The sequence below is a fragment of the Mytilus trossulus genome, chromosome 1, assembly GCF_036588685.1.
Source record: "Mytilus trossulus isolate FHL-02 chromosome 1, PNRI_Mtr1.1.1.hap1, whole genome shotgun sequence".
NCBI lineage: Eukaryota > Metazoa > Mollusca > Bivalvia > Mytilida > Mytilidae > Mytilus > Mytilus trossulus.
The window spans coordinates 5,964,151-5,985,993 of record NC_086373.1 but is presented as its reverse complement, the minus strand read 5'-3'; the positions used below and the strand labels follow the sequence as shown (position 1 = coordinate 5,985,993).

Sequence of the window (21,843 nt, the reverse complement as noted above, 5' to 3'; positions counted from 1 at the left end):
TAATTATATGTAGTATTGTGTAATTATATGTAGTATATAGAGAATAAAACATGGCAAAATCCGTATCATATATTGTATCATCCCAAGACACCAAAATCAGCCAAAGGGCATTTAGGCCTGAGGGATGATATTGGTCGAGGGTGAAACAGCATGTGATACGGAATTTGCCATGTTTTATACGCTTTATCATATATTTCAACAGAAGAGTATTATATTATATAAACTGTTTTCTGATCCATAGCACTGGGTTACCTTCAGTTCTACATTTGTCTTATTTCAGAGGCATTAAAAGAACTGCTCAATTACTAATCCGAAGCACCTGGGTTACCTTACAATTTGCGTGCTCTTGTTTTAAAAATATTTTGTTTATTATTGTATTTTTTTGTGTGTTTTGTATTTTTTATGGTTCCATTTTAGTGTGCCAAAAAATATGAAAACTAGACATTCGTGACATCACATACCAAGTAATGACATCATTCAATAAATTGTGTCACGCCTGAATGATCGTTCTATTGGACCTGTTTTGATGAAATTTTTTCTTAAGAAAAAAAACCAAAACTGACTTTATGTCAAAAAAAAAGAAGAAAAAAAGTAGGGGTGTGATAAAGGGTATGGGATAAACAGAGGCAGATTTAGGGGGGCCCAGGGCCCTCCCTTTTTGGGAAAAAATTTGGTTGCTTACATAGGGAATCACTGAAGCGTGACTAGAGCGGGCCCCATCTTAGGTCAGTCAGTGGGCCCCCACTTATGAAAATTCCTGGATCTGCCACTGGTTTATGGGTGTGCATCAAAGTTGCGCGATATGGATTAAACACAGCAGGCTATTTATCAGACTACTGTATTTACTACTAAACATGTGATAAATTGTGTTACTATATGTAGTATTGTGTAATCATATGTAGTACAATGTATTGTGTTATTATATGTTGTATTAATATGTTATTATTTTATCATGGTCTGATCATGGTGTAATTATATATTGTATTGTGTAATTATATGTAGTATATTGTGTTACTATATGTAGTATAGTGTAATCATATGTACATGATGTAGGACAATGTATTGTATATTTATATGTTGTATTATGTTATAATTTGTATCATTGTGTAATTATATATGGACCATAATTTGCTATTGGGCTCGTTTCCTATAACTATAGAAAAGTGATAAAAATGTGTATTACTGTAAGAAAAGTCGTAACTACATCTAAGAAGCCTTTATTTTTATCAACATACAAGTGTATTCTACTCTTCCCTAGAAAAAAAATTGAAATTAATAAATTTCAAAGATTATACGACCGTATTTTTGTGTCGTTTCTCGCGTTACTTTTCGCTTCCGAAGTGCATAACGCGGACTGATTTATAGATAATCGTCACCGGCAAATTCATAACTTTTGCTTTCAAATAATAAAGAACATCGACCAATAAGAATAGTCAGAAGAAAATGCCGAGAATTATAAGTATTTCTGTAGCAGATGTAAGAACAGTGGCGTTACTTTTGAGTCCGATTTGGTAACGCAAATTTTAGATGATGTAATCTGCTTTGTTGTAATAGAATTCTTTATAACAATATGCAAATATGAACTCTCGCGAGATGTTCAAACAGGTAAATCAGAGAGGATTTACATTCTAGTTCTGTTCTTTGTAATAATTAAGTTACAAAATGAGGTTATCGTTATGCGTTACATTTCACACGAAACAGAAGTCCAGTTATTTCCTTTTTTTTTAATAAAAATTGTTTGTCTATATATTTCCTGTCATACGTGAAACATGTGACTAACATGTGATCACGCCATTACGGCCGGATTTACGAAATACTAGGTCTAAACATTGTTTTTGTTTCCAACGGGATATTAGCAAACATAACCTGTAGACTTGTTTCGTCTTGTTTAAAAGAGGAAAATATAATTTTCAAAGAGATTGCGTCGGGGGTCTATTGTTTTTCCTATGTGCATAGTATTACATACGATCCTGTGTGAAAATAAATGCCCAATGACTTGACAAAATCGATTTCAGATTTGACAGACGTTAGAACACATCTCGTTTCCCGATAACGATGTAAAAAGTCCTTGGAAAATTCAATCGAAATTACGTCTCTTATCATTGTACCAATGCTCGTTGGATTTGTTTTACCTCAGCAGTAAATATTACTGGATATTTTAGGTGAATAAATATAATTTAATAAAAAAAACATGTTAATATACCGTTACACTTGGAATGTATAAAGTTGGTATCTTGTCACAATTTTTAATTATTTTTTTTTATTCATGTTCTGCAAATACTTATCAGAAACGCAATAAACTTGTCAAAGGAGAAGTAAACTTTTACCATGCATGACTTAAAAGGAAGTACTTTATTGATTTTAGCCCACTAAAGTAGGTTAAAATGTGGAAACCATGTAGATGGTGTACAGGTCGCAAATATCACATGGTGCCTATTTTAAAGACTTTAATTCCAAGTTAAAAGTTTTTTTCTTTACTGGATTTAAAGAATTTTACATTGCCAATGATTTGGAATCAATTGTATATTACTGGAATTTCAAAACCAAATATAAATACATTTTTTTGGCTTAAACATCAAGATACAACGATTATGGTATCCTGTATCAATGAAGAAAAAATGGAAATTTCTGAATAAATTGTACTAATTGTTTTCAAAACAAGCACATATTTAAGAGTTTTATAATACTGTTACATTAAAGATGGATTTTAAGAAAAAGTATACTGTTCAGATTATTTTAAGCAGATTTTGCAATAAAAATAAAACTTAAATAATGCTTTCTGTTTCTTATGGTTTCCTGTCGCGTTTAAAAAAAACTTTAATTTATCATTGAAAATAGATTTTAAATATTAACATGAAGAAAGTAACACTAGTAATGGTGTTCATTTATGTCTTTTGAAATATATTGTGCAAAATAAAGAAAATAAAGATTGGTGTCCTGTTTGGTTTCCTGTCATGTAAACGGTGAATCAAAATGTATTATTTTTTTCTTGAAAAACTGAATTGTTCCATTAATACTGTTCTAACACCAACACAACCCACAGAATAAAAGTTAAAGTTTTAGAACTTATAAAAAAGGATACCAAAAGAAACCAAAGGCCGAATACCAAATTATGGTCCATATTGTATTGTGTAATTATATGTAGTATTGTGTAGTTATATGTAGTATTGTGTAATTATATATTGTATTGTGTTATTTATATTATATGTAGTATTCTGTTTTAATTAAGAAAAATATTAGAAACAGATAAAGGGAGACTGCCTTAACCACATTCATGTTCTTGATGGATAGTACTCCATGATGTTATTAGGTTTAAATTAATATCATTATATTTAATAAAAACCTTTTGCAGCTACCCAACCAACTCCTGTTTGTTTTGCTTTCTGTATAGCTATCTCCATGCTGTAGTCACCCACAACTGGACCAAGCACATTCTGACCATCTACTAAAGCTGTAGCTTGGCTCTCCTTTATTGTGGTAGGATCTCCATCTCTCTCTGTTATACCAGAATCTATATCTCTAACATACATATCTATAAAAATAATGACCTTGAGTGAAACATCTTATCCAAGTACAAATAATGTCTGTCTGGACTGAAGCACTATTTGACATAAAAATTATAATTTATATAAAGAACACAAAGCTAATGATGGGCCAATTTTACAATTTTTGAAAATGCAACACTTAATTTATCAATGAAAAGAAATAAATAGAATTTTAGTTCAAGTTTTACCGAGTCTATTCAATCCATGACTATAATGTCCTCTGTAGTCTGCTGTGGATAAATTGTCTGCCAATTTTTCTGCATGATCTTGGCGTGTTTTGACTGATGACATGCATTCAATTATAAATCTTTTCACTTCTTTTCGAGGGACAATGTCCCATGATTCGGTTGATTCGGTTGATGAGTGTCTTTTGCATTTGTATTTAGTCAAATTATTGATAATTCTTAAGAAAATACGACGTTCTGCTAGTCTGCCAACCATTTTCTTTTGCTCTTTGACTCTTCGTAGAAACGTAAGAAAAACATAGAAAGCTCCGAATGACAAGCACAAACATAATAATAAAACCGAATTGAATTGTATCCGGAACTTGAAACTCTAACTTTAAGGTTTTTAATTCGAAATTTGATTGTAAAATTAGATTAAACATAAGATATGATAAGATAATAACATTTTTTTATAATTAGGCTATATAATGCAATCTTCAGAGATTTTTTTAACTGAATAAAAAAACATTTACAACATAAAACAAATTATAACATCAACATTCATTATAATTAAATACGAAACTGCTATAAACATTACGAAAATTTAAGAAATAGGTAAAATTCGTGATAAAATTTCATATTTCAAACGTCAAAGAAATTCATTTCCATTCAGTTAGCGGCAAGTAAAAAAGAAAGAAAAAGTAAAGTATATAAAAAGAATTCTTCAAAACTTATATGTTGCTATTCAAGAAGTTTTAATATAAAATTACAACTGTTAATCGTGCATTTGTCAAAATTTGCTTTGAAGTTTACCGTCAGTCCAACTTTATTTAGTTATAGTAAATTATGTTCCTTTCTTATCCATTTTTTTTAAAGCCAAATAAACAACATTTAGTTTGTCAAAAAAAGGAAAAATTGAGGTTTCTGTCTTTTTTCAGTCGTTCCGGCATATTTTTTTAATCTGTTTTGGAATAAGCAATTACATACAGAGCTGTGCCGGACACCATGAATTTTAGAAACTTTTTAAACAGGCTTTGTGAAAAAGCTTCACTGCTTCTTATTTGTTGTTGAATGAAATTACATACATTCAAGTGGGCATAGGACATTTGAGCAAAAATATAAAATGTACATAGGGATTTTCGCGGAACACTGTTTCTCGACTACGTTTGCTGCTGTCAATGTGGAATGTTTTTTTTTATACTTTATATTCGAGCGTCACTGATGGGTCTTTTGTAGACGAGACGCGAGTCTGGCACAAATACCAGTACAATCTCCTGGTATCTAATATGAGTTTATCTAATCTACTAGTATCCACTTGAAATTTTCAATGAAACGCTTTATAAATTTTTTGCACCCGAACCACGTATCCGGATTTTTTTTTATCCTGAACTACCACTAAAATGAAAGCCAAGATTCTTTTTTGTTCAGAACAACCCCTTTTTAAAAAACTGACTTTTCCCACGGCTCTATTATTTTATAAAATTGAGAATGGAAATGGGGAATGTGTCAAAGAGACAAAAACCCGACCAAATAATAAAAAAAACAGCAGAAGGTCACCAACAGGTCTTCAATGTAGCGATAATCAGGATGCTAATCCAAGATCAATCAAAATATATTCTCTAAATGTGTGTGGTATCATTTCGAAATTAAAATTCCCAGATTTGGAAGAAAAATGTGCAGATTATGATATATTGTGTTTTTGTGAGTCAAAGCTTGACAACCTAGACGAGGTTGAGTTCTCAAATTTTGTTAAATTACCACCTTTAAATAGAAAAGGTGCAAAGCATAAATCTGGTGGCATAGTGGTCTTTGTTAAAGAGTTTTTATATTCAAATATTGAAGTTCTTGAATGTTCTAGTGAAAATGCATTGTGGTTTATTGTTAATAATATTTTATATGAACCTGTTTTATTTGGTGCATGTTATATACCACATGAGAGAAGTGACTATAGCTCTATTGACATTTTCGATGTTATTGAAACTGAACTTTTAAAGTATGCAGTCGACAAAAACTGTAAAGTCTGCCTTCTTGGCGACTTTAACGCGCATACCGGAAAGAAAGATGACTTTGTTGAAATGAATCACTATGTTAGTGAATCAGCTTAACTTGACAAGGAGATTAAGCAGAATTTTGACTTTGTAGACTTAGATGCATTAGGTATTTGTAAAAAACGTTCTAGTCTGGATAAATCTGTAGATAATTATGGAAATAGATTATTATTGTTATGCAAAGACTTAAATTTATTGATTGCAAATGGCAGATTGTTCAAAGATAAAAATATTGGGGCACTTACTTGTAAAGAATCGACTGTTGTTGACTATTGTATTATGTCTCCTGAATTGTTTACAAATATTTTAGATTTTGAAATTCTTCCTTATGATCCAATGCTAAGTGATGTGCATAATGCAATTTATATTGAAATGTCAAGTAAAGATACATGTATGCCTGTTGTTGAAAATATAAATGTTGATATTGATGATTCCTCTGTTGTTACTAAATGTAAGTGGGAAAATGACAAATATCAGGAATTTAATGATTGTATTGATGAAGCTGTTATTCACTCAATTGTTGTTAAACTTGAAGAAATAGATACTGATCTGATAGATAATATTGTTGTTAATTCAATAGTTGATGAATGTAATTCTTTAATTTTACAAGCTGCCTCAAAATGTGATTTGTTATTGGAAAAAAAGGTCATTAGAAAGGTTGATAATTCTTTAAAAAAAAGAAAGGTTAAGAAACCATGGTTCAATAGAGAATGTGCTGAAAAACGCAAATTGTATCATAGAGAAAAAAGTTATAACTGGAGAGTTAAAACTGCTGAAAGCAAGACAAATTTAACAGTGTGTAGTAAAGAGTACAAAAAGGTTTTATGTAATCAATATAGATTGTATAATAAGAATTTCATTAAGAAGTTAAAAAATCTTAGACAAAATGATTGTAAATCATACTGGAACTTACTGAACAGAGCATGTAGCTCTCAGACTAAACAGAATATTGTCAATAAAGTGTCTCTTGATTGTTTTTATAAACATTTTAAGAAATTGAACTCTGCTCAAGATGAAAATGATGATACATTTGAAAATATTGATGTTGATAATATTACTAGTTTAAATACTGAAGTGAATAGAGCTATTTCAGAAAATGAGGTGAGACAGGCTATTAAAGGGTTGAAAAATAATAAAGCCTGTGGAAATGATTTGATTATTAATGAATTTTTGAAGCATTCTGCTGATAAAATGTTACCAGTTTTTATTGCTTTGTTTAATATTGTTTTTGAATCTGGTTGTATACCAGACTCATGGTCTGAAGGTATTATTGTACCAATATATAAATGTAAAGGAGACCCTGCAAATCCTGATAACTACAGGGGCATTACGGTTCTTAGCTGTTTTGGTAAATTATTCACATGTGTGCTGAATAATAGGCTTAATTGTTATTTAGATAATTTTAATGTTCTCTGCGAAGAGCAAGCAGGCTTTAGAAAGCATTATGGTACTACTGATCACATTTTTAATATGAACTGTCTGATTGATCTTTACTTGCGATGTAACAAACCTTTATTTTGTGCTTTTGTTGACTACCGGAAAGCCTTTGACTCGGTGGATAGATGTGCATTATGGCACAAGTTACTACAACAATGTATTGATGGTAAAATGTTTAAAGTTATTCACAGTATGTATAAAAATGCCAAATCTTGTGTACGATTAGGTTGTAACACCTTAAGTTTCTTTTTTAGCAATGTTGGCGTACGCCAAGGAGAAAATTTGTCTCCTGTACTATTTTCATTGTTTTTAAATGATCTAGTTGAATTTTTGTCACATTCTTATGAAGGTTTGTCAAATGTTTACAATGCTGCTCATATTTTTCTTGATAATGATGAAATTGCTGTATACTTTAGATTGTATCTATTACTTTATGCTGATGACACTGTAATTCTAGCAGAGTCTGAATCTGAATTGCAAGCTGCCTTGAATGCCATGTATTTGTATTGCAAATGTTGGAAATTAGAAGTAAATGTTGCTAAGACTAAGATAGTAATTTTTAGAAAACGTACTTTTGAACTGAATAATAACCTTGCTTTCACTTATGATGGTCAAAATATAGATATTGTTGATGATTTTACATATCTTGGAATAATTTTTGCTTCAAATGGTTCATTTTGTAAAAATAAAGAAAGATTAGTTTGTCAAGCTAGAAAGGCTATGTTTAGTATAATGAAAAAAAGTAGAAAACTAAATTTACCTATTGATATACAGCTTGAGATGTTTGATGTAATGGTTTTACCTATATTAATGTATGGTTGTGAGATTTGGGGTTCTACTAATAACAGTATACTAGAATCATTTTGTCTGCAATTTTATAAATATATACTAAGTCTGAAGAAATGTACACCAAATTGTATCATGTATGGTGAACTAGGAAGATTTCCTATTGATATTTTTATCAAAAGTAGAATGGTTGCATTCTGGAAAAGAATTATTTGTAATAAGCAAGATAAAATTGCTGCTACTTTGTACAAGTTATTATATAACATGCATATCAAGAATTTTTTCCATTCTAAATGGATTGTTTGTATTGAAAAAACCCTTAATAATTGTGGTCTCTCAGAGTACTGGCTGTCACAGAGTGTACCAAAAAATGTAGTCATATCAAATCTAGTCAAACAATGTCTCTGTGATCAGTTCAAACAAACATGGGTTACTACTGTTTATGATTCTGCTAAATGTTTAAATTATAGAATTATCAAAACCATTCATAATTTTGAAAGATATATTGTTGATCTACCATATGATCTTCGAAAGGCATATTGTAATTTTAGATGTATGAACCATAAATTGCCAATAGAACAAGGTCGTTTTTGGGGTGTTGATCGTGATGATCGCATTTGTGATTTATGCAATTTATGTGAAATTGGTGATGAATTTCATTATCTATTTAAATGTACTTTTTTTTCAAATGAAAGAAAAAGGCTTTTGCCCTGTAATGTGTATAAAAAGCCAAATGCTATAAAATATTGTGAACTTTTTTGTTCTGATGACTACAATTTAATTGTCAAACTTGCCAAATTTTGTAAAATTGTTCTGTCTGTTATAAATTAGATTTGCCTTCCACTGCAAATTCCTTAAATCATGTACTTTATGTATACCATTGAATATGTAACCATGTCATTCTATGATCTCATTATTTTGTATATATGTTATTGTTTGTTATTATTGTTTATATTCACATACCCCTGATGGGGTCTTGAGAAATAAAAAGTTTCAAGTTTCAAGTTTCAAGATTATTATTTTATTATGTCCACTTGGTACACTTGATATCATGTTTATAATGCAATTTGAATCAAAGATGAACGTATTTAATGATAATTTCAATACATCTTAAAATACTACAACTTAAAATGTTTATTATATTCGGTTCACGATTCAGACAAACTTTTGTCCTCGTTCATTATGAAGAGCACCCAGTCTCTAACTCAATGAATAAATAAGAGTATGTATTATACTGTCGTCAGTGAAGGGATAACTCAATGAAGGTTGTCAGTTCTTTTTGCGTTCACACACAAACGGGTTAGTGACATTACAGAGAGCATAGTTCCATTTAAAATCACTACTCTGAACCATTTCTAAACACAATTCTCCATAATTTCCACCAGGAACTGGTAATGTGTTCCCTTTATTCCAGTTTTGGAAAGTGATAAGGGATCCAGTAGACTTCCATATGAAATCACCATCGTGTCCATAACCTCCAATCCAAAAGAATTTATCTACAAAAAAAATCAAATCAAGTAGTCACAGTTGTAAGATTGTCTCTCTCTCTTTCTCATTATAATAAAAATACTTTGAAGTCGTTTGAATTAAAGAAAACAGGCTGAAAGAGAAAAAAATATAAATGTAATGGTGCCCATTTGAGTAAATGAGTAAAAGTTAAAACGCCTTGTTATGAATTAAAATAAGCGATATATCATTTATTAACTCAGTAAATTCCGAACTCTCTATGCAATGTCTATTTTCTGTCCGTGAGTTTTTAAAGTTTCAAGTACTAGTAAAAACAAAATTGAACAAATTCGACCTGTAACAAGACGTTCCCATAATAAATTTTAGCTTTAGGTCTTTTGAATTTGAACTAGAGACTTCAAGGAGCATGTGTTGCTTATGTGGGTAATTTCTTATAAACAAAGAAACAATATGGGTTGTTTTTCTTTAGCTTTTTTTTTTTTGGGGGGGGGGGGCAGTACATATGATACTCTTATACATGCATGGGAGCTTACCGACTGTTGTATGGTTCGTGTATTGGCTTTCCAGCAAGGATTTTAAAGCATCTGACTTGTTTGTGTCGGGTACTTCTACTAAACTACTGGCATAACGATGACAGTGTTCCTGAAATATTTGTAAAGCATTATGCAGGGTGTATATCTCACATTTTTATGGAAGATCCATTTCAAAGAGATTGAAATATTGATTTAGGTCTACAATTTTTTATCTCCCTCTAAAACGAAAAATTATAAATTCGTAAGCAAGAGTATTTGATACGTCATCTCGCTTCAGATTCTATCATTTTTATATATCAAGGCTGACAGGTTGACTTTATAACATCAACCATTTATAGTTATAAAAGATGAAATATAAAGGTCAAGTGAAAAAACTTTCTGATGAATCACAAAACAGAATAGGTGTGTTCGAATAACCAATTTTTACTAAAAGTTCTTGAAGACAGTCTTTTAAAAATGAATATCTTCGACATAAAAAAAATCGTTTTTTGTGTGTGATAATTAGGGTTTATACTCTTCAACCTCGAAAGAGTTTCAGTCTGCCCTTTCACGAAATATTTAACTACGTAGATTTTTTTTTAAATGTTTATGAATTTTCGAAAATTCCACCTGACAACCAATCAGACAATAGTTTTAAGTTGACTCAATGCAGAAAGAACATCAACTGATGCTCATTTGTCTTTTAAAATACAAATGACATATAAGGATCGTAATGGTGCTATGTGGATAAAATCGGTTTTCTAGAGCTTAATTGGCAGCGCGTCATCCATACAATGGCTTCCATTTCTACGATTGTAAAAAGGACTGGCGTAATGGGAAGCTAATTTTGACGAAATAGAATCCTGACTGGTAAGATACGTCTTCAAATCTTCGATTGCATACCGTGACACCAAGCACTACAATTCCATTAATATTGAAACTTTTTGCGTTTAAAAGGGAATATCGCAAAATTAAGAAAATTAAACGGCGATTAAAAAGACGAAAACCAAAAAAACGTTAAAGCACTAACTATCCTATTTTCACAACTACACAAGTACTAAATATAGTATAATTGAAACTGTAGTAAGCATTACGTAAGTTGTGTGATCTTCTACGATTTAGTTCTACTACTGTACAGTATAAAATTCCTCTAAAGTTTGTTTCATTATATAGTCTGGTGGATTGACAGAAACTCTCTCACAGTGGACAAATACCATTGTGTGTATACTTTTTTTCAAGAAATAACTCTGTGATTTGCTACTTTGTTCCTTCAAAAATTTTCTTAATTTTCTCGCTGCAACTTTTACCAATTTTTTTTAGGGTAAATGTTAACTTGCACTTTGACCCTTTTCAATAATGTATTTACACCACCCTCCAAAATTAAAAAAATATATATAAAATAATTATAATGATAATAACACACCTCGGCTTCTTTCCATGTCACACCGACGTCACTAACCAAATAGCAGCTATCCCCGTCTGGTATCCATTTGTCATAACACTCGACTGAAATAGTACATTTAATTATTGTACAAAGTTTTAATTTGTATCTGAATTTGGTCAGTATTGATAAATAAATAAATTTGGTGTTTTTACTGTCTTCTGATTGGTTAAAATTATTAGTTTTATTTTCAATGTTGTCAATTTTGATGGCGACACGCCCACTCTGACGTTGTGTATTCATGCGCCAACATGTGTGTACATTGTTATTGTTAATATAAATAATATAGAAAGGTCTTTGAGCCTTATTTTTGACAGAAATTTATTTATAATAAATGGCAATAATTTATTTTGATTTTATTGAACCATAAAACTAATTTTTGACTCTTCACATTTTACATAATCCGCTTCGCGGATTATTCAATGTGAAGAGTCAAAAATTAGTTTTATGGTTCAATAAATTCAAAATAAATAATAGCCGTTTATTAAATGAATAGTACCGTAAATGACGTTTGAAAAAAAAAGGTAGAACGCTATCAGAAAAGACAAAAGGGAAACTGTTTTTTTCTAGAGATTGTTTCCTTTTTTTTTGGAAAAAATCTAAATATGTCCCCCCTTTGTTCAAATGTCTGCCTGTCTGTAAATATAAACATAAGAATATGTGGTATGACTGTCAACTAGCTAGTCTCGATTATCCAGACGCTGCATGTGCATATTGTTGGCGATAAAAACGATAACTCTGGTGCGTCGAGACTATCAACTAGCATACTCTTCACAAGAAAGTCTTTAGGCAGCAACCATTTGATTTTCGGGGGGGGGGGGGGGGGGGGGGGGCTATGGATTTTTTTGGAAAAAAAGTTTGTTTCCAGTTTTTGGAGAAAAAAATAACTTTTTTTTACCCTGAGAAAAAAAAAATGTTTGTTTCACCCACAGCTGCCACTATATTTAATGCTAAAATTGAAAGAAAATAATTGTTTTGACTTGTCGCCAAAAAAAATTGATTGTCTTTCGCCAAAGGCGAAAGAAAAAGTTTGTCCAGAAAAAAAGTCTGCCTGTTCGTTCAGCTTTCTTTTTTTAGGCAACATCGACAATTAAATGTAAGCATGGTCGCCTTTCTTTCTAAATGTTTAGATAAAATTGAGAATATAATATTTCAAAGAGACAACAACCCATCCAAAGGATGATAATAGCCAATAGCGACAATTAAATGTGTATCTGTTTGGCATCAAATAAATCAAACAAATTTAGTAAATTATTATTTTAACCTTACCAAATAAGTTTTCGTAAGTGGAGCACCTAGTTTTGATGTTAATGTTTTGTGCTTATAATTGTTTGTATTTGTGAAACACGTCCAGTGTTTACCTTTTTATTACCTTCGTAAACTGGCATTGATCATATACTTGAAAAACTGTACCCTTACCGTTTCTGTTTATAATTATCCACTCAGGGTCGTATTGTGTAGTGTTTGGTTCAGATCTTGCACTCCTACTTGTTGGTTCACATTCTCCCGTACTACTGCGATAGCTCGCAGACCAGCATGTCAAAGTGTTTAAACATAAGATCGCACATTCTTCTTTAGAACTTAAATAAAATGTCCTGTGCATTTGATTGTTTGATGAAATTTTCTGATTTTTGTAAACGTCGAAAAACATTAACTGCATGTCAGCAACAGATGTTATAACATTGATAAAAAGAAAATTCAACACGTAAAACTCGTCCATGGTGATTTTTCTCCAAACTAAATATACAAAGTCTCAGTGACTTATATATGGTGAGACTAAGTGATATGTGTTAGTCCCATGCATAACATAGCATAAAATGACAGTTAGTTTTTCAAGTGTTCTTTATTGGATCAGTTTATTAATCTAAGAATTAATTAATTTATTAATTTCAGCTCTGGCATTCTTTGTTACTGAGATATTTCCAAAACCAATCGATTACTTTTGCGTTTTTATTTAAAATAAGGATTACTTGGACTGATAAAGCATTATAAAATTAATTCTTAATTTCCTCTGTGTTGAAGTAGGAGTGTGACAAGCAGAATTAAAACAAATGTCTCTTCAATGTTAGATGATAATGGAATAACTAAGATACAGAGCTAATTACTTTTCTTGGGGGAGATGTTTTACTAGTCCGTTGTTTGGTTTGCTTTTCATGTTATGTGTATACACTTATGAATGAAGTATTTTATTTCAATGCGACAGCTGATTTACCAATACACGGTATGCGATTGTTTTTTGTATAATGATACAAAATGCAATTTGGTAAACTAAATTTTACTCAAAAGAGAAAAAAGTACCTTATATAAACATAATTCCAAATGCAGGTTTAACTTTTCAATAAGACCTTGTATATTATGGAAGCCCCTTGCATATTTTCAATGGTAAATGAAAGTATAAAGTAAAATAAAATTGAGAATTGAAATGGCCTGAGAATGTGTTAAAGAGACAACAACCCTACCATAGAAGAACAGACAACAGCAGAAAGTCACCAACAGGTCTTCAATGCAGCAAAAAAAAAGCCGCACCCGGAGGCGTCCTTAAGCTGGTCCCTAAACAAATATATATAATGAACGCCATACTTAACTCCAAATTGTACACAAGAAACTCAAATTAGAAATAATACAAGGCTAACAAATGCCAAAGGCTCCTGACTTGGGACAGGCGAAAAAATGCATATCGCTAGTCTTGTTTTAGATTTCAGTTTTTTTAGTTATTCGGAATGCCTGGTTTTTCTTCTTCACATATAGTTTAAACTGAAACCAATTTTGGAATCTTTAGAAATCCGGGCTCTGTGAACGTCAAGAACAGCCCCTGCAACATGTAGTTAAAGGCCGATTCCAACCAAAAAATAAATCATGGTTTCCAGTTTCAAAAAAAAATTGATTTAGTGTAAAGGGGTCATAAACAGTCTGAGAAGCCGTTTTTTTTATAGCTGACAATGCGGTATTGGCTTTGCTCATTGTTGAAGGCCGAACGGTCTCTATAGTTGTTAATTTCTGTGTTAATTGGTCTCTTCTTGCGAGTTGTCTCATTGGCAATCATACCACATCTTCTTTTTATATCTACTGTGGTGTTTTGCTAAAATTTAAGTATGGACAGATGATGTGGGACCAGAAGTGTTTACAACATTTTAAGTTAATATGAGAAATTATTTTATTAAAAACAAAAGTTACATTCACATGGTACACGATTACAGAGTTTATGGCAAGCACGTGCATTCGTGGCTGGCTCTGACAACTATCCATCTGAAAAGATAAAATATGTGAAAAACTGTTAGTACATAAAACAGATTACCAAAATACTGGACAATACCCCAGAAGAAAACTTGCAACCCTTTAAGTACATAAAAAGGACTATAAAAAATCTGGACAATACAACAGACTTTTACATGTATATACTTAGTATAATAATTTTTTTCAACTGAGAATACGCAATAATATAAATATACATTTTAAATTCAAAATAATAAAAAGTTTAAAGACCAAAGAAAAGGCTATTTAGGTTTGGTGAGTTGCATATTTGAATACTTTTATATATACGTGTGTAAAGCGTAAATACTTACTCAAGAAAAATAACTCCTAGAGTAACCACAAGGGTACAAGTGTAGGCAAACACTATTCTGATCAATAGCATCAAGGGGAACTGAAATAACAATAATATGAATGTACTTCGTCATATATAAGATTGAAGAACTATAAAACTAGGAGTATTTATATATATAAGTTGTGGAATGATTGCCAATGAGACAAATCTCCACAAGAGACCAAATGACACAGAAATTAACAACTATATGTAACCGTACGACCATACCGCATAGTCATCTGTAAAAGGCCCCTAAATAAAAATAATTCAAACGAGAAAGCCTTAATAATGTATTACCCATTAAAAGGTTTCCATTTTGTTTTCACTTGATAGAGTTCAATTGTAAATCTAGATCACTCAGCCTCTTGACTTGTTGTAAGTATTAATTTGTCTTGTTTTGTCTTTGTCGATTTACGAAAACACCAAACCGCATATTTGGCCGTCAATATTTCATGAGTTTATATTTAATAAAAAAAAAAAAGATACCAGTTCATGATCATTGAAATCTCTTTATCTGTATCTTTATGAAATAGTAACTTTTTCTATTTGTTACTTACTTCTAGAGCTTCGTGTAGTAAACACGGATACGGGACTGTGTAGTATGAACTATTGAATAAAGTTAGTATCTTCCTCAGTAACAGTGTAAAATAACTCACATCCTCCAGTGCAGACTGACTAAAAACAGAACAATTATTTAGCAATTGGTGATTATGTGCAGTCAATGGTTATACCAACAGTTTATTCTAAATGTCTGTTTGATTTTTGATTTTATTGCTTTTTTGAAGTATTGTTCGCTTAAATATATAACTCAAAAGACAGAGAAAGAGAGAAACAGCTAAATCATTTTTTTAACAGATAAATGTGCAATAATTAAGAAAAATAATGACAGCATTGTATAAAGAAATTCAGACTATGTAAACATATGTAGTCTGTATCACTTACCACAAATAATCGGCCGCTTCCCTAGTAAAGAAAACAAAACAGGAAAGAAAAAGTAGGTACTGAAATAAAAAGAAAAGCCGCATCTTGCAACTGCCGCCGTTTGACCAGACGTAAACCAGTCACTGAGCAACGTGTTCACCAACGACAACGTTCGTCCATCATTTCATTATGACGTGAAGAATTTCTGTTTCAATGCCTTCCCATTGTAAAATTGGTCCTTGTTTAACAGTCACGCCTATCATTGAATAATATATATCTGTTTGTAACGGTCCCACGGCCCATCAAGTCATATCAAGGCCGCCATACTCTATATATATTAATGGAAGATTGTCATAGAATATTTGTTTCAACAGGAACAGCTATATGAGGATGCCTGTATGGCATTGTATAATAACATATTTTGTAGTGGAACATCTGTTTTGCGGCCGGAACAAATAAACGTTTACAAGAGTATTTATATCATTATGTTTTGAACAAACGAGAAAAACAAAAAAAATCATATAAAAAAAAAGAAGGAAAAAAAATTGCATCAAGAAATCGATTTCGATGAAATAATTTATTTTTAATTTTCTAACCTTTTTAAAACAGACTTTTTTTTAGTAGAGATATAGTTGCGATACTGATGTCAGGTCATTGAAGATGTCTTTTTTTAGTTTTAATATTGATTCTATCATAGTTTTTTTTGCATCGGAAATAAACACATTATTCTAAGAATCTTCTAAAAAAAACAGTTGTTGGCATGATACGGGCATTGACATTATGTAATCATCTCAAATATTTAACATACTATATAATAAAATTAACATACTAACATCTTTGATCACTCTAGTTTTGAACAAACCGTAGAACACACAAAAAAAAGCTCATATGAAACTGCATCTTCGCTAGAAGAGAGGAGGGAAGTGGATCGTAACCCTCACTATGGTTTAAAGATTGGCTTATTAAATTATATTAACCCTAATAAGACAAAGGCTTTGATATTCTCCTGCCATACTTCCCCAGATGATATTGAAATAGAATTTCAAAACCAATCAGTAGAATTTGTCTCCTGTCATAAACCGACTTCGGGATTACTTGTGATTCCAATGGTAAATTCCATACGCATATAGAAAACATTTTAACGTGTGCAAGCACAAGATTAAATGTTCTTAAAAAATGAAATATGTATTGAATAGAAATTGTCTTGCTCGTATATATTTAACTTTTATAAAACCTGTTATGGAATATGCATGTGCGTTATGGGATGGTTGTACTCAACAAGAAGCCGACAATTTAGAACATGTTCAGTTAGAACAAGGGAGGTTAGTAACTAGGTTGCCCGTGTTTGCTAGTCGGGAAGCTATATATTTTGAAACTGGCTGGCAATTGCTTGTGGACAGAAGAAAATCCAGAAAGCTCGATATGTTCTATTCTTTACATAATGGGACTGCACCTGATTATCTCTGTGATTTAATGCCTCCGCTTGTTGGTCAAGTATCTAACTACGATTTGTGAAACAGTAATAATTATGTAGTACCCGGTTATAGACTAGACATAACTAGAAAATCCTTTTCCCATCCACTACTTTTGAATGGAATAGCCTTAACCCCGACATACGTACGTCAAAAAATATAAATATTTTTAAACGAAAGATGAAGTCCAAATTGATACAGCCACCTTCCTATTTTAGTTGTGGGGATAGAAAACTTAATATCATTCACACACGTTTGAGAAAGATGTGCAGTTCTTAAAATTCAGATTTACTTCGTGTTAATAATAAACCCAGTCCCGTATGCAGTTGTGGACACCCTGCTTAGGATAGTATACACTATTTTTTAGAGTGCGCTTTTCACAACGAAGCAAGAGAAATACTGTTTTCAAAATTAGAAAGATATGCTATATCCATTGAGCGTCTATTAGCTGGTGATGGCCAGTAACCTTTATTTTCAGCAAAACAAAGACATTTTTTGAGTCCGTACAATCTTATATCAGAATAACACAAAGATTTAAAACACTCAATTAACATTCTAAATTTCTACTTTACAACCTTTCACTCCAGTCCAGTTGTTTCATTATTATTCCTTATCATATTGTATTTTTTATTTTTATTTCTAATTCTCGTTTGTAGTATGTACATGCATTCCTACTATGTTTTTTTTCCGTCATTATCTAATGTACTTTGTGTTTATATTTATATTGGGAGAGGACGTCTCTAATGTTGTTATTACTTGTGTCCAATCCCTTTTGCTAATTTTGCAAATAAAATATGTTTAAACTAAGTGGAGAGGGATATGAGGAAGAAGTGTGTATTTCAGATCATTTCAGTGTATGATAGGTATTGAAATCCTTAGGTTGAATCATAAAGAATTTCAAAATATAGTATACAAATATGAAAAAGTAGGATAAATATTTTAAAAGATTTTTTTCTTGTGTTTATATTTGATTTAATCTCTTGCTCAGATCTTTTGTCCACGTGCTGTGTCGTAATTTTGGTTTAACACTTACGAGATCTTTTTCATCTCATCCGGAATGTTACGCATGACGCCTTTATTCCAAATTTAGAAAACATAATTTTTGGCGGGAAATCAAGAACCATGGAATAATGTTGAAGATAAAAGTTTGAAAAGACTTCTACTACTCTGAGTAGCTTAACTGTTTATGTAAATCGTTTAAAAAGAATGATGAGAAAACATTTTGCCATCATCAAACTGATTTATTGAATTAGGCATCGATACTTAAAATCTGTATCCCCCCTTTTTATTTTTGCCAATTTTGGGTTATTTTTCCTTTTCTTTGGAAAATGTTTGACTTTGACTTCAAATGAATACCCTAACCTGACCCATATTCTGTTAACAGTCTACATTTTACAATGTATAATACAATTATTGATGTTTTGGGAGGTGGCTCAGAGGCCGATTTAGGGGGGAGGGGAGGTGGGCCCCACCTTTTTGGGAAATCATTTGGTTGCTTATATAGGGAATCATTGAAGCGTGACTGGAGCAGGCTCCCTCTTAGGTCAGTCAGTGGGCCCCACTTGTGAAAATTTCTGGATCCACCATAGTCCAAATAATTATGACGTCTTGAAAGCCTTTCAAGACATCATAATTATTTGGACTAGATCCACCACTGCGGCTTTCCTAATCCAGAGGCGGATTTAGGGAAAAAATTTGGTTGCTTATATAGGGAATCACTGAAGCGTGACTGGAGCGGCCCCCCACTTATGAAAATTTCTGGATCCGCCACTGTGATGGACCTATGTCCATTAGCCTATGGAAAAAAAAGTTCTGTATCAGCCACTAAAACTTTAGAACAGTATTAACTTTAGATAAAAAATAATTTAAATATGCTTCTTTGATAGATATCAACCCGATAGAGCAATCAAGTTTAAACAAAATTGATGTACACTTGTAACATGGTAAAAAAGAGGATTATAATAGGCTTTGACAGTACATTGATGATCAACTAATATAATGGAGTAATGCCCACCTGGTAATAAAATTGAATTTAACACATTGTAAAGCCTGTATGACTTTTTTTAGTAACCCCAAAAAGTCCCTCTGAAATATACCGTAAGTTATATGGACAATTGCAATGTAGGCGACATGAAACCTTTTTTTTTTGTATGAATTTGATTGGACATGATGGAAAAGATGGAGGACGTGATGGACAATGATGGAGGACATGTAGGAACTCTAATCTTCTGTAATACTTAAGTTATACCTCAATTTAAAATTAAATATACTTAAAAACAATTTCTTTTTACTGGGCCTTAATTACTGTTACATTTTAAGCCTTCTATTTATATTTTATTAATTACTTTTAATTGCAATATAAAAAAAAAGAAGAATTCTTTTTATAAAGTACTGGTAATAGACTAAATCACTTACATGTTGATAATCAAAATAAACTGCTGATTCTTGTCTTCAAAGCTAGTTTCAAAACAATTCCCATTTGAATTATTTCCCTTTTATCACTTTAGCCTACTTACTAAAATTTAGTAAACAATAGTTTGGCTTTGGTGTAATTCTCGATAAGGATCACAAGTTTACTTTATACTAATGGCAATATTCAATATATAAAATCATATTTTCTAACAAAGCATGTATTTTAGTAGTTTTACATATTTGGAATATAAATTATAATATCTCATATAAACAAAGATGTGGACTGGGCAACAACGGGCTTCAGGTTGTTTGATAATTGATTCAAAACACATTTTAAATTGAATCTTAAAAACAAAATGGCATTTGTTCTTCCATTTGTATATAGACCTGTGTGTTCCTCTTATTTTCTTTGATCAGCTTGGGTTTGGAATGGAGTAAAGCATTACAAATTTGTGACAGAAGTTTCAAAAGTATTCTAATGCTTGTTTGAGTTATTGCTCTTATGCTCTCACAATTTTATTTACATGTTCAAACCTAATTCTTAACGAACAATGAAACATTTTTTTTAACCTCAGTAGATAATGTATATAATGACTTGTATGAATCACTAATGTTTACTTTTCTAGTAATTCTTGGTCTTTCAATGTAAAAAAATTAAAACAACAATAAGGTTGTTCTTTTGTCAGTTTAAAGCCCCACTTATGAGCATTATGTTTTTTGGTATGTGGGTCTGTCTGATCTTCTGTCTGTAAGTCTGTGTGTCTGGCTTCAGGTTAAAGTTTTTGATCATGGTAAGTTTTTGATGAAGTTGAAGTCCAATTAGCTTAAAAATTAGTACACATGTTCCCTATGATATATTCTTTCTAATTTTACTGCCAAATAAGAGTTTTGACCCCAATTTCAAGGTCCACTAAACATAGAAAATGTCTTTAAATAATTGTGCGAGTGAGTTTAGTGAGGCAACAATGCCAGGATATATTCTTCTTTTAGATTTTTGTTGTTTTTTTCTGCATAAATGTCCAAGACAAAACAGTAGATAAAACCAGGTTTAATCCACTATTTTCTAAAATCGGTGATTTTGTTTTTTTACTTTTTACTGTACTTGATAATTGAGAATTTAGAGGGTACTAAGAGAACTTGTTTGATGCTGTAATAATTGTTTACATTGCTCTTTTGACATTTACATCTATATATTGGTCTTTTAACTTTTTTGTTTCTAGTCAATCCAACTCAAGATTTTGTGTCAATTCAATTTAAACGAAATGTTACTCTGACTGTAATAAAATTTTCTTGTCAAGTCATTCAACAGCCATTTGTCATGAATGTACCATATAAATTTAACATTCATTCAAGAGCATGTTTTAAGACAGGAAAACTCATTAAAGTGAAAAGCTATCAATTAAAATTTTATATTTCTTTTTATTGTTCTTCATTAAGTATTCCATTAAAAAAAGGTTTGATTTAGTAACACATTAACCAATCAAAACAATGAAATCAAAGAGTACATTTGCACTGATATATTGAATTAAATTTAGATGTCCCTTAAGGGGGCTCGCGGGTCTAAATCATTTTGTTTAATTTAATATAGAATTTCTCTATATTTTTCTATAAACAAACTTTATCTTATTCTTAATAAAAAAATGAACTAAAAAAATGGGGTCACCGTTCATTTACGCTCACAATCTGCCATCGAAAGAAGCATACATTTTTGGTAATGTCCTTTTTTTCTGTTGAACTAATAGGAGAAATATCGGTAATATCAAAATAAAAAAAGAACTAAATTACAGAAATCGCTTAAATTTTACATGTATTTAGTTGATGTACAGCTTATTCGAAAACAACAATAAAAAATATAGGTCACCGATGAGTTAAAAAAGATATTTCAATTTTAATGCCAAAAAATGGCATTTTTGCACCAAAGGGAGATAATTTGGAGCTTTTTCAGTGATATCAACATTTTAAAAGTCACCTGGGGCCAACATGAATTAAATTTTTGGAATGATTTTTGGATCATATGATAAAGTAACAACTACTTAAGGTAGTTAATTAAATTTG

The 21,843-nt window shown here is 31.2% G+C and overlaps 4 protein-coding genes across 5 annotated transcripts in view; 1 reads left to right on the top strand and 3 right to left on the bottom strand.

Moving 5' to 3' along the window:
- Positions 1-4,029, bottom strand: part of LOC134713298 (uncharacterized oxidoreductase YjmC-like) — a 33,375-nt gene extending 29,346 nt beyond the window's left edge. For both annotated transcript variants that reach the window (XM_063574931.1, XM_063574932.1), the window contains exons 1-2: positions 3,734-4,029; positions 3,344-3,532 (exon numbers count right to left, since the gene is read on the bottom strand). In XM_063574931.1, coding sequence (XP_063431001.1) covers positions 3,344-3,532; positions 3,734-3,986 — 442 coding nt within the window. In that variant the 5' untranslated portion in view covers positions 3,987-4,029. The remainder of the gene's footprint in view (positions 1-3,343; positions 3,533-3,733) is intronic.
- Positions 4,030-9,017: 4,988 nt separating this feature from the next.
- LOC134706443 (C-type lectin BpLec-like) lies at positions 9,018-13,447 on the bottom strand. The gene is made up of 4 exons (XM_063565386.1): positions 12,820-13,447; positions 11,383-11,465; positions 9,981-10,089; positions 9,018-9,476 (listed from the first exon to the last, which is right to left on the bottom strand). The coding sequence occupies exons 1-4, from the start codon at positions 13,118-13,120 to the stop codon at positions 9,250-9,252; spliced, it is 720 nt and encodes a 239-aa protein (XP_063421456.1). The 5' UTR covers positions 13,121-13,447; the 3' UTR covers positions 9,018-9,249.
- A 1,093-nt stretch (positions 13,448-14,540) lies between these two features.
- LOC134706439 (uncharacterized) lies at positions 14,541-16,065 on the bottom strand. The gene is made up of 4 exons (XM_063565372.1): positions 15,926-16,065; positions 15,541-15,658; positions 14,964-15,043; positions 14,541-14,646 (listed from the first exon to the last, which is right to left on the bottom strand). Exons 1-4 carry the CDS (start codon positions 16,006-16,008, stop codon positions 14,601-14,603), a joined length of 327 nt encoding a protein of 108 aa, XP_063421442.1. The 5' UTR covers positions 16,009-16,065; the 3' UTR covers positions 14,541-14,600.
- A 2,424-nt stretch (positions 16,066-18,489) lies between these two features.
- Positions 18,490-21,843, top strand: part of LOC134713272 (tyrosine-protein phosphatase Lar-like) — a 168,047-nt gene continuing 164,693 nt past the window's right edge. The window contains exon 1 of the mRNA XM_063574929.1: positions 18,490-18,564. The gene's annotated coding sequence lies outside the window, so the exon portion shown is untranslated. The remainder of the gene's footprint in view (positions 18,565-21,843) is intronic.

Coding starts and splice junctions, on each gene's coding strand:
- LOC134706439 (XM_063565372.1), bottom strand. CDS start 16,008: ATGCGGCTTTTCTTTTTATTTCAGTACCTACTTTTTCTTTCCTGTTTT. Junction 15,044..15,540: donor TACTACACGAAGCTCTAGAA/GTAAGTAACAAA, acceptor TTGTTATTTCAG/TTCCCCTTGATGCTATTGAT. Junction 14,647..14,963: donor CTAGGAGTTATTTTTCTTGA/GTAAGTATTTAC, acceptor TTATCTTTTCAG/ATGGATAGTTGTCAGAGCCA.
- LOC134706443 (XM_063565386.1), bottom strand. CDS start 13,120: ATGGACGAGTTTTACGTGTTGAATTTTCTTTTTATCAATGTTATAACA. Junction 11,466..12,819: donor GATAATTATAAACAGAAACG/GTAAGGGTACAG, acceptor GTACTATTTCAG/TCGAGTGTTATGACAAATGG. Junction 9,477..9,980: donor CACGAACCATACAACAGTCG/GTAAGCTCCCAT, acceptor TTTTTTTTGTAG/ATAAATTCTTTTGGATTGGA.